The 12,568-nt window shown below is 44.1% G+C and overlaps 1 protein-coding gene across 6 annotated transcripts in view; it reads right to left on the bottom strand.

The window, feature by feature from the left end:
* RPH3A (rabphilin 3A) overlaps positions 1 to 12,568 on the bottom strand; it is a 192,206-nt gene that overhangs the window by 20,597 nt on the left and 159,041 nt on the right. For all 6 annotated transcript variants that reach the window (XM_031650782.1, XM_017946222.3, XM_017946221.3 and 3 more), the window contains exons 9-14: positions 11,524 to 11,562; positions 11,282 to 11,428; positions 6,070 to 6,156; positions 5,510 to 5,572; positions 4,382 to 4,606; positions 2,091 to 2,170 (exon numbers count right to left, since the gene is read on the bottom strand). In XM_031650782.1, the coding sequence (XP_031506642.1) occupies positions 2,091 to 2,170; positions 4,382 to 4,606; positions 5,510 to 5,572; positions 6,070 to 6,156; positions 11,282 to 11,428; positions 11,524 to 11,562 (641 nt within the window). The remainder of the gene's footprint in view (positions 1 to 2,090; positions 2,171 to 4,381; positions 4,607 to 5,509; positions 5,573 to 6,069; positions 6,157 to 11,281; positions 11,429 to 11,523; positions 11,563 to 12,568) is intronic.

Below are 12,568 nucleotides of genomic sequence, written 5' to 3'. Positions count from 1 at the left end.
TACATTCTGGCCCTGACCCCTGCATTATCTTCTGAAACTTCAGTGTCTCCATCCATCAGGGCTGGGATGAGGCTCAGATGAGATACTATAAGGAAGTTTGGGGTAGGTAGGAATTAAGTTGATTTGTTAAAATGAGCAATCTCCAAATTCCTGGGGCTTAGACATACTCTGTCCATCCTCTACGTTCAGATCAGGCAGATGTCGCACCTCTGGGGTCCTGTCATCCCACTGCACAGCACTTATACCATGCACAATTGACCATGAACAACACGGGTGTGAACTGTGTGGGTCCACTTACATGACAATTTTCTTCCACCTCTGCCACCCCTGAGACAGCAAGACCAACCCCTCCTCTTCCTCGTCCTCCTCAGCCTACTAACATGAAGACCATGAGGATGAAGACCTTCATGGTGATCCCCTTCCACTTAATGAATAGTAAATACATTTTCTCTTCCTTAGGATGTTCTCAATCAATGTTGAATTTTCTTTCTGCTAGCTTACTTTATTGTAAGAATATAGTACATAATACCTAAAGTATACAAAAGATGTGTTCACTGATTGTTTATGTTGTCAGAAAGGCTTCCAGGCAACAGTAGGCTAGTAGTAGTTAAGTTTTTAGGGAATCAAAAGTTATACCATAGATTTTCAGCTGCACAGGGATTAACTGAACTCCCACATTGTTCAAGGTCAACTGTATTGTGTCCAGTGATCTTGGATCTTGTTTCCCCACTTGTTCAATGGGGCTGGCAGCAACTCCTGCTTCATGGGGCTCTTAGAGGATTAAATGAGATCTTGCTGTAAAGATCAGCTCCATCCCTTATCAGCTGTGTGACCTCAGGCTTTAACTTCCTAGACCTGTTTCCCCATCTGTACAATGGGGCTATTAAGAATCCCTACCTCAGAAGTTTCTATGAAAAGGAAACAAAATAATGTATGCACTTACTTCACTGCGTTATTGGCAGGGGTGGAGGGGCAGTGTTAAGTGCATCTAAGTGTTTGCCATAGTGACAATAAATAGGTGTCCAATAAATGCTGATGCATACTTGGTGCCCAATAAATGCCGATATATTATAGGTGCCCAATAAATGCTGCTACATAACAGGTGTCCAATAAATGCTGATACATAATCGGTACTCAATAAAGAAGTGACTTGGGCAAAGTAATGTGTTGGTCTAGGAGTTATGTTAAGCATTTTGTACCTCATTTATCATTCAAATTGAGACATTTTAAGAGTGAAAAAGGAAGCACTTAATTATTATGGCAAGGCAACAGGCACAGAAGGGAACTGTCCTGGAAAAACTGGAACATGTGCCCACTACTATCCTTATGGGAGAGACACTACTATTATCCCTGATTTACAAATAGGCACACTGAGACACAGAGGGGTTAAGTCACTTCCCCCAAGTCACACAGCTAGGAATGGTCAGGGCTGGTATCTGAACCCAAGAAGCCTGGTTCCTGAGCCCCTGCTTGTTTTTCTGTGTGGCCCAGGCTTGGGGCTTTGCAGGGGAGGGGTGCAATCCTAGTCAATTACTTTCTGGGGTTTGCACTGACTTCACCCAGCTTTTTCCCCTGGGGTCTGGAATCAAGTCAGCTCACTCCTCTGGAGCCTGCAGCAAGGCTGTCCCGCCCCCTTGGAAGCCCATTTTAGTGTCCCTGTGTCTCGACTGCTGCTCCAGTGTGACAGCCGCTTCAGCAGAAAGGGGCCTCAGGCAGACACAGAGATGAGGCCGTTCCATGGATATGTCAGCTGTCGAGCCAGGCTGTCATCTCCTCCCGGGCAGAACCTCCACCATCCCCTCCAGAGACACTGCTGGCCCAGGCAGATAGAGGCCGACTCTGCCCTTGAAGCCTGGCTGCATGTACTCCCAGGAAGTGGCTGCAGATAAGTGAAACCCCTCTGGGACCATCCCTGGAGGAGGAAGGCCTCCCAGAAAGGAATTCGCCTAATTACTGTGACTCTTCTCATCACCGTCACTATCATCGATAGACAAACAACAGGAGACAGGCCTGGTTACCCATCCCCATCTGAGTCTCCTAGCCATGCCAGAGCATCCTGAGAGGTCCCCTGCTTGGTCCCCATCACCCACCTTGGCCTTAATGATGGTGCACTGCAGGGAGCTGTTGTCCTGGTCGTAGAGAAGGCTGAATTCCAGGGCACCCAGCGTGGCTGAAGGGGGCAGAGACAGGAACCAAGATAACGAACATTCAGTCACTCAGCAAACATTTCCTGAGCACTTACTGTGTGCCCAGGCTGGGCTATGAATTGAGACTACAGAAGAGAGGAAAACTCAGTTTTTGCTGTGAGTACCTCATCTTGGTAGACCCTGCACTACCTTAGAGCGCTCAGGACATCTGTGATCATTTCATCATCTGTGCACTTGCCTAGGTAATACCTTTCTGTCCTGATAGATTGAGAACCCCATGAGGGCAATAGTTGGGATTATCTTGTTGACTGCTATGTTCAACACACGGCCCATAGTCGTAGGTGCTCACTTATTTGCTGAAGGAATAAATGAGTCTCAGCATTTGCTGTTCCCTCTGCCTGGAATGCTCTCCCTCTAGATCCTTACATGGCTTTCTCAGCTTAAAGGTCACCTTCTCAGAGAAGCCCTCCTTGATCACTCTCTAAAGTAGCTACCATCGTAGTCACTCAATGTATTTTATTTCCTTTATGGTGCTCTGTCTCCACTCGAAATGCATTCATTGGTATGTTAACTGTCTCTCTTCACTTGAATGTAAGCTTCAGGAGAATAGCTGGCATGTCTATCTTTTTATTTTCCCATGATATCCCCAGCATCTAGAACAGTTTGAGGCACTTAGTACATGCTCAATAAACCCTTGTCAAATATAGAGATGAGTGAGTGTGTGAAGAGTACAGGGTATGGAGACAGGTTTGTAATAAACTACCGGGATACGTTAAAAACAGGGACGGACATGAGGCTGGGAGGACTCATGTATGCTTGGTGGGTTGGGGACATTTAAGGCTGATGGAAGGAGCAGTAGCCAGTTTTCCAGGGAAAGACCAGGATGAGGGAAAGCAGAAGGGTGCATAGACACGGCATTTTCAGAGCAGAACCAGCCTGTGGCTGACAAGGTGGGTGGACTCCTCTCACTTCTTTTTCCTGAGACCACAGACCCATGACCCATGGGAGAGCACAGGGCACGAAGGGGGACAGCTGATCTTCTATGCAGGCCTGGCCTCTGATCTGCTACAGCTGCGTGATTGGCCACCAGCCCCTCCTTGCACTGACTGGATGTGCTTGGACAAGTCCCTCAACCTCTCAGAGCCTTATCTCTCAATCTGTAAAATGGGAGTCATAAAAGCAACTATGCCCAGGCTCGTAGGGAAGATTAAATGGGCAAATGCGCAGAGTACACTCAGAATAGTGCCCAGCACAAAACGAGTGCCCAACACGTGTTGGCTTTTATTACCTCTGATGTCCATAACGCATAATAACAATTCCTCGTGTGTGTTTAGGCTTATGTAATAACGATTTCCATTTTATGAAGCACCTTCCCAGAAGGTATCTCGGTTTATCTGTCCCTTAGCCCAGGGGGAGGTGGTGCTGTGCTTTTCATCTTACAGTGAGGAGAAATGACATGGCAGGTCAAGGCCATGTTGCTGGTCACAGCCTTTGATCTGGTCCTTCTGTGTGGATCCAGTTTTTCCACTTGATCAGAAACAACTAGTAATGTCCCTACCTACCAACATATATTGGATGCAGACACTTGCCAGTTCTGCCTCCCTCCAGCTCACAAAGGCTGCCCCAGGCACACCGGGTGGGGGTGGGGGTGTTGAGGGGAAATGTTACTGGTGTGTGTGTGTGTGTGTGTGTGTGCGTCTGTGTGCATCCCTGGGACTTGGGGCCTGGTTGGGATAAGTACACTGTAGGCATTTTAAAAGGATGCAAAAGAAAATGCCCAGTAAATTTGAAATAATGATTAATAAATTACTTTCAGAAGATACACATTAAAGAGTTTTAAAAACTGTTAAAATATGCATTCACACCTAGGACCAAAACTACTGAGTTATATAATAATTCTGTGTTTAACATCTTGAGGAACTAGTAGACTGAACATCGAGAATATAGTTAATGCCACCGATTGAGGTCTTTAAAATGATTTAAATGGTACCATTGATGTTATTTGTATTTCACCACAATAAAAAATACATGTAGCACTTAATCTTTAGGAAGCTGATATTTTGTGAATTTAGAAACACAAATCTGCACTTCTATCACTTGGTGAATATGTTTATTAGGTCTGGCATCTTAGGGGTCTGGGGATAGACAGGGCTGTCCCTGAGCCATTCCTGTTTTTCTGGGCTTGGCTTCTGACGTGATTTTTCCAACATACCTCTCCCTTAGGCACCACCTACTTGCTTCATCCGAATCGTAGCTGTTGGCTTCCTCCTCCTCCTCTTCTGGGGGCGGCGGCTGGCGGGCTGCGGCAGGCTGGGGGGCAGCTGCAGATGCCTGGGAATAGGGCCCGGAGGGGTGGCTCATCCGGTCCTCTCTGGCTCCAACGGCTGGGTAGCCCCCAACTCCCCCTGTTCTCTCCTCTCGGGGTGGGGCAGCCGTCCCGGGGTCGCTCGGAGCCACCTCTGCAGGGAGATAAGGACAGGAAACATGCAGCTGAGTCCCTGTTTCATAACAGCAGCACCTAGGGACATTTTCCAAAGATGCGGATTCCCGGCTCCAGCCAGAATCGGCGGACATATGCAGTGGGGCCTTGGGATCTGTGTTTGACAATAAGCCCCTCAGGCTGATTCAGATGCAGGCAAAACAGACCTCGTGGGGGTACAAATCAATGGTGTGGACTCTGGAGCCCAGACAGCCTGGGTTTGAATCTTGGCCGTGTGACCTGCAGCAAATTACTTAGTGTCTCTGAGCCTCAGTTTCTTTATCTGTAAAATGGAAATTACAATATCTGAAGCTCCTCAAATAATAGTATTTTTTTTTAATGAACGAACATAAGTGCAGCACTTAAAACAGTGCCTGGTGCCTGAGAAAGAAAAAAGTGTCTTGTAGCTATGACTGATACATATGATGGCGATGCATATCGATGATATATGTTAACAGTAATCACTGTCGCTCAGTGTGGGCTTAGTATATTCCAGGCAACCCACCAAGGTTTTCTACGTATTCGTTTGTTTAAACCCCCCAACAATTCTGTGAGGTAAGTCCTAGTATTATTCCCATTTTATAAATAAGGAAACTGAGGCTCAGGGAAGCTAAGTAACTTGCCCAAAGTCACACAGCCAGGAAGTGAAGGGGCAGGGATTTGAACCCAGGTAGTCTATGCTCTAAACTATACATGTTGGCATTTCTATCTAGCTAATCTTAGTACGGACTATCTAGAGTTTTAGACTCGGCGGCTTGTTCAGATCTCATCCAACAGGTCTCAGGGTACAGGCTGAGTCAAGTTCTGCAGCTGCCTGCTCTCTCTCAGGGAGGTAGGGGAGAGGTGGCCACTTGGGCAGGTATGGGAGGAAGCAGATACTCGCCTGGCTTCTGATCTGGAAAGCGTCCTGCTGGCCCAGGACCCGTTCTGCTGCCTCCTGGGGTCCCTGAGCAGAGAGAAGAGAGAAAGAGAGATGCAGCAGAGGGGGTGGCATCATTTGGGGGTTCACCTTTTTCTTTTCATTTCACAGGGGTGGACACAGCCCCGAAGGCAGAAAGGTACCCGAGGCTGCAGGAACAGTCCCACCGGGAGGGGAGCTTTTGGATTTAGAAAGGCCTGGATCCAAGCCCCAGTGCTGTGGGAACTTCCTGAGCCTTGACTTGCTCCTCTGTGAAATGGGGGTGTTGGTTTTTGATGTGGGAAACACTGGCGAATGAGGCCATCACTTTCTGCACTGGGTGGGTAAGATGCTCTCCGCCTCCTCCTCCTGCTCCCCGCCCAGCTTCTTGACCCAGGGGATTACTCGTTCTAAGGGTGTTAGAAGAGCATGGGATTTAGTTGTGGCTGCAGCTTTGCAGAAAACCCAGCATGCTCTGCAAGCTGGTATAGGGGTCACAGCCCAGTGACAGCCTGGGCAGGTGCTAGCAGGCGAGTGGCAGGTACCTGGCTGCCCAGGCTGAGGTGGTGTTGGGCTCTGCACTGAGCCTGGGGCAGGTCTGGAGGCCTGGACTGAGTTGGCCCGTCTCAAACCTGCAGAGGAAAAAAGAGAAAACAGCCATTGTGTGTCACACACACACACACAGCAGAAAGTAGCTTGGGACTGCTCAGCTGGTGTGGGGTGAGGCCCTTGGACTTTCGCTGGAGGCAGCTCCTCACTCGCTCAGCTCTTTCTGACTCTTCTGCCTTCGGTGTGTTCTTTCCTCTCAATCCTCAGACTCTGGTGAGTCCCAGCAGCAGCACAGATGTTAAAAAGCACAGGTTCTATAATCCTCCTTCCACTTGTGTGACCTTGCTCAAGTGACCTGTCCTCTCTGGCCTCAGTTTCCTCACCTGGTATATGGAGATAATCACTTAGCTGATAGAGCTGTGGGGAAGATACAATGATACAAACAGGCAATGCTCAGAACAGTACTTGGCATGTACTAAAGACTCGACACATGTCAGGTGGTGAGACTATTTTATTATTATTGAAAGAATGTGTCTCTATCTTCATATGGACTTGGCTTTGCCTTCCTGCTGTTTCCTATATGGGCTGTGTGACCTTGGGCTGGTCACTCACTCTCTCTGAACCTTAGATGCCCCATGGAGGCAACAGTTCCACTTAACTCATAATAGTAATGAATTAACATTTATTTAGTGCTTGCCATATGCCAGGAACTTTACATATAAGAACTTCTTTAATTTCTACACTAATAACCACTAATAACCTTATGGGATGGGGCCTTATTGTCTCCATTTTACAGATGGGGAAACTGAGGCGCAGAGAAGTTACTGAGCTCATCTAATGTCTCTTGGCTGGTTAGTGCAGAGCCAGGGTTTGAATGCTGGCAGTTGGTCTCTGGAGTCTGTGCCAGAGACCCTCACATGCTGTTGCTTCCCAGAGAAGGACTGAATGGAATAATGCGTGCAGCAGCTTCTGGTACCCAGAAGGTGTGATGTTCTGGGAAGAAAGCCCTGCCTTCTCTTACTTCACGGGGCTAGATGCCGTCTTTCCTGAATCCAGCACTTTTGGCTGGATGGATGCTTGAATACACATAACAGAGGGTGCTTTACCACCTCTACCTGGGAGCTTATGAGTCACCAAGTCCTGTCCCAGGTTCCTACATTAGCACTGCCATTTGTTTGTTCATTTGAGGCCTCGTTCATTTGTTCGTTCATTCATTCACTCATTCATTCATTCATTCAACAAGCATCCATTGGGTATCTACCAAGTGCCAATCCCTGGGCTAAGATGGACAAAACACCATCTTATACCCTCCAGGAGTGCACAGCCCAGTCACAGGAAGGAGACAGACACTGAAATGATGAGTTTATGAGGCAACAATAGCCAACAGTCATTGAGTTCTTCAAATGCACCCCTCATGGGGTACCTGAACCATCACCTCATGGAAGCTTCACAACTCAATGCCATGCATGGTATTGTGTTTCCCACTTTGCAGTTGAGGTAGTGGGGGTTAAATATGCCCAAGGTCACATAACCAGGAAGCCCCTAAGGTAGGACTTCTGTCCAAGTCTATCTCAGATCTTGTTGAATGTATAAATGACACCTGAAGTCCATCAACAATAGAATAAGCTACTCCAAGAGGAAAGGAGTCCCCCCTTACAGAGCGTATGTGGGTGATCAAACCCCTTTCAGAATCCTCTGAAGGGATTTCCACACTGTGTGTGAGGGAGGACCCTGAGATTCCAGGATTAAGCCCTGGAACAAGAGAGTTTTACTGATAATTTGTTTTACTGAGCTGCTCTCAGTCCCTCAAGTGGAACTTATAACAGACCAGCTAGGAGCATTGGCTCTGCACGTGAACTGCCTGGGTTAAACACCAGCCCTGCTATTACTTTTATGTGAGCTTGAGATTGTTTTAGCCTCTCTTTGCTGCATCTATTATGTGAAGACGACTACAATAGTACCTATCCAAAAAGAGTTGTTGATTGGATCAATATGGCTCATGCAAAGGGTTTAATCACATACGTGGCAGAGAGTAGATGCTCAATAAGTTTAAGTTGCTATTATGATTATTAATTCAAATATGGAAGCACTTGAGAGCCTATAATCAACTAGGAATCTTAGTATAGGCTGGAAAATGATGGGAAAGAGATAAAATTATGGTAGATGCTCCAAATATTTGGAAACATAATAAATTAATGGAGAGAGACATGTCCCTGGTATTATGAGGGAAAGAGATTCAGGCTATAATGCTTTAGACAGTGGTAAGTCCTGCATTAGGGCTGCGTCTCACTACCCTGGGAGTTCAGAGAAGGTAGCAGCTAACCCAGCTCAAGGTGGAGCAGGTGCATGCTAGAAGCTAGACCGGGGGAACATTTACATTGACTCCTGAGGGACAGGGGATTCAAATCCAGTTCAGAAATGTCCTATGACCGTCTTTGTCTTCAGAAGACAAAATAATATTGACGCTAAAAGCAGGATTTGATATGCAGAAATTAACTCGAAATGGATCAAAGACCCAAACATAAGGGCTAAAACTATAAAACTCTTCAAAGAAAACATAAAGGAACTTCTTCAGGATCTTAGATTAGGCAATGATTTCTTAGATACGACACTAAAAACATAGGCAAGAAAAGAAAAAAAAAGATAAACCGTGCTTCATCAAAATAAAATTTTGTGTGCATCAAATGACACTATAAAAGAGTGAAAAAACAACCCATGAAATAAGAGAAAAATGTGTAAATTATATATCTGATAAGATATTAATATCCAGAATACATAAAGAACTTCTATGACTCAACAACAAAAGCCAAACTATCCAATTTAAAATGTGTTCAAAGGACTTGAATAGCTGTCTCTCCAAGGCAAATAACAAATGTCCAAAAGCACATGAAAAGATGCTCAACATCACTAATCACGAGGGAAATGCAAGTCAAAACCACAAGGAGATGCCACTTCACACCCATTGGGATGACTATTATTGAAAAGAAAAACAAAACCCAGAGAACAACAGATATTGATGAGGACATGAAGAAATGAGAACTGTTGTGCATTGTTGGTGGGAATCTAAAAATGTCTCAGCCGCCATGGAAAATGGTATGGTGGTTCCTCAAAAAATTAAACACAGAATTACCATATGATCCAGCAACTTCACTTCTAGGTATATACTCAAAAGAATGGAATGCAACAGGTATTTGTATGTCAGGCACACAATGACATCATTTACAACAGCTAAAAGGTTGAAACAACCCAAACTTCCATTGATGGGTGAATGGATAAACAAAATATAGTATATATAATATATGTATATATACACACACACTATGTATATGTATATATACATGTATATACATATACACCACTATATATAGTATATGTACTGTATGTATATACACTATATGTATATAATATACAACATATACTATATGTTGTATATTATATTATATTATATATTATATATACTGTGTTTCTATATATTCTATTGTATATATGTATACTATATTATGTGTGTCTATCTGTATACTATATAAATACACAATAGAATATTGTGTATTCTTAATTTATGCCCAGTGTTCCATGATTGGAACGCTAAACTTGTAGGAGTTATTTATATCCTACTACTCAAAGTCGCCGTCAAGGTCTGATTTTTTACAAAAAAAATTGCAACCTCCAGCATAAATGGGTTAAAAAGGAAAGAAATTCTGACACATGCTACAACATAGATGAACCTTGAAGACATTATGCTAGGTGAAATAAGCCAGTCATGAAAGGACAAATTATGTATGATTCTACTGATACGCAGTACCTAGAGTAGTTAAAACCATAGATACAGAATCAAGAATAGTGGTTACCAGGGGCTGGGCAGAGAGAGGAGTGTGGAATCATTATTTAATGGATACAAAGTTTCAGTTTGTAATGACAAAAAAGTTCTGCAGATGCATAGTGGCATGGCTGTGAACCATGTGAATGTACTTTACACCACTGAATTGTACACATGAAAATGATTAAAATGGTAGATTTTATGTTATATATATTTTACAACAATCAAAAAATAATTTTAAAAGGCATCACCAAAAGAAATTTAACCTCTGGAAGAGAAAAGAAAAAGTACAGGCTTTGATTTTGGACATATATGGAATTAATTCTCATTCTAACCAGTTATCAGCTGTGTGACCTAGGGCAAGTGGCTTCACCTCTCTGAGGCTCAGTTTTTCCATTCTGTAAAATGTGAATAACAGAAGTCTCATGTGGATTTTCGAGTTGTGGCAAACATTAAATGAGACAATATATGTAAAAGAACTTGAGATGGCATTTGGCACATAGTAAACATTCTATATATATTTCGTAATGTTGAGGATCTGAGAAATTCCTTTCTCTGTTCATCTAAACCATAGGTTCATTGTTGGGGGAGGTCTGGGTAGATGATGAAGCACAAGGTATGTGCCCAGCTCTGTTGCCAATAAGAGGAAGTGAAGTGCTAAGCTCCAAACACACAATTCAGGAAGAGAAGACCAGACGTCAACATGGGACCTAAATATTCAGCCAATCTGACTTAGACCCAGACGCAGCCCCTTCCTGCAAAAGAAATGAAGCTGCTTTGAGGTCTCAGACAAGGAGCTATGGAACAAAGATGTTCCACTATGGTAGACATTTCCTTCAAAGTTCTGTGCTCAGTGACTCCCACCAATGGGCACTCTTGCCAAATAAACCCACCATGAGTGAGGCCAGAAATGTGAGGTACCCAATACGAGCGCCTGTCAGTGACATCCTGGCCGTGCTGACCTATGCCATATGCCCAGACAGCAGAGGCCATTGCCAAGGGTAGACTTGGAGAGATCTTTGAGAGGGAAGCATCCTTACTTTGTTCAAAGCCTAGGGGCATTTTTCCCCCAGGTTTTTTGTTTTGTTTTTTTTTTGTTTTTTTTTTTTTTTTTTTTTTGAGGCGGGGACAAAAAAAATCATGTTTTCTGACATATACTATTACATCAAGAAAAGGATCTAACCAAAATTATGGATGTCTAGAGCCAGAATTGTTTCTGAATCCTGTCTTTCCTCTACCGTAGACTAGAACCAGTATCTAGAATAGAACATGGCACACAGTAGGTACTCAGTAAGTGCTGCCTAAGTAAATGAATAAAAACACATTCCCCCTCATTCTTTTTGAGTCTCCCTATCCAGAGAACTGTCTCTGGATTTGCCCATCTTGCTCACCTGCTGGGCTCCGGCTGGAGTCTCCAGCACCTCCGCTGTGGTCCCAGCTCTCTGAATCCCGGCTAGATGAGCCCATTCGTGCCTCGGAGGCCCTGCGCACGGGAGGCCCATAGCTTCCTCGCCCGGGAGCAGAGGCCGGGTCAGGGCCTGGAAAGAAGAGCATGAATTGAATGGAGAAAGGGCATCGAGGGAATTAGGCCAATTCCTGTCTCAAATGACAAAACAGAGTCAGCAGAACCCACCTGTCTTCTGACCTGGGCCCCTTCTATCTTCACTGTCACCTGGATAAAGAAAACACAAATTATGAGGATTATTGGTTTTCTGGTGTCTGGAAAACCAGAACTTAAGAAGCCTACAAAGGGGTTCATTGACTATTGCCCAAGAATATGTTTCAAAAATTAAAAGTCTTCCTCCCAACTTCCCCTTTGATCTAGCTCCTGTTTACAATTTCACTTTTTTTTTTTGCATGCATAAACACATACGAGCATACACAGGCTTTATAAAGAATAATTATGCTATACAACCTTCTCAGCCTAGAAGAACTAGGAAGAAGGAATCTTTTAGTGGTGAAAACTGGGGACTCCTCAGGAATGCAATATATGTTGACAATTTGGTGATTCTCTGCAAGGAGTAGAAATTGCTCATGCCTTGTCAGGAAGAAAACATTTGTTGAATGCCTTTTAGGTGGCAGGCATTGTGCTAAGTACTTTGATAAGTTATCTTACGAAAAATGCAGATGGACACTTCAATATTTGAAACCTTCAACTATACCCTTCCTTTCAGAAGCACTGCCTGCACTCAATCTGGAATTGTCATTTAGTCCAGATTTTATCACTTAGTGTCAATTGAAATTATCGCAAGGGCTTTATCTGGTCAGTCCTAGTGGTCTAGTCCAACTAAAATGTAGTTTTACTATGGTTGTTTTTTAAAATTTTTACTGTTTTGCTTCTCCCTCTTAATCACTTTAATAATTAATCATAATACTTGGATAATAGTGATCATGTCAATAGTAGCAATTTGGTAGCAGTAATTTTTCTTTTCCTGATTTCCTTCTATTTATCTTTCACTTTTAATTAGTCCAAGTCAGACTTGCTTATGGATAGTAGGAGAAATATTAGGGTCCAGGAAGGCCTTCTCAGCAAGCCAAGTATTCTCCCAGGCTCCAGTGTGATCTTGGTGGTGAGAGTCTCTCTCAGTTCCTAATTTTAATTTCTACCTCTTGTACACTAGAAATTCCACCAGGGATGACAGCGAAGCCTCTGGGCAGCTTGGCATTGCTGGAGAATT

This window comes from Papio anubis, chromosome 9, assembly GCF_008728515.1.
Source record: "Papio anubis isolate 15944 chromosome 9, Panubis1.0, whole genome shotgun sequence".
In the NCBI taxonomy this organism is placed as follows: domain Eukaryota; kingdom Metazoa; phylum Chordata; class Mammalia; order Primates; family Cercopithecidae; genus Papio; species Papio anubis.
This window is presented reverse-complemented; position numbering and strand designations above follow the sequence as displayed.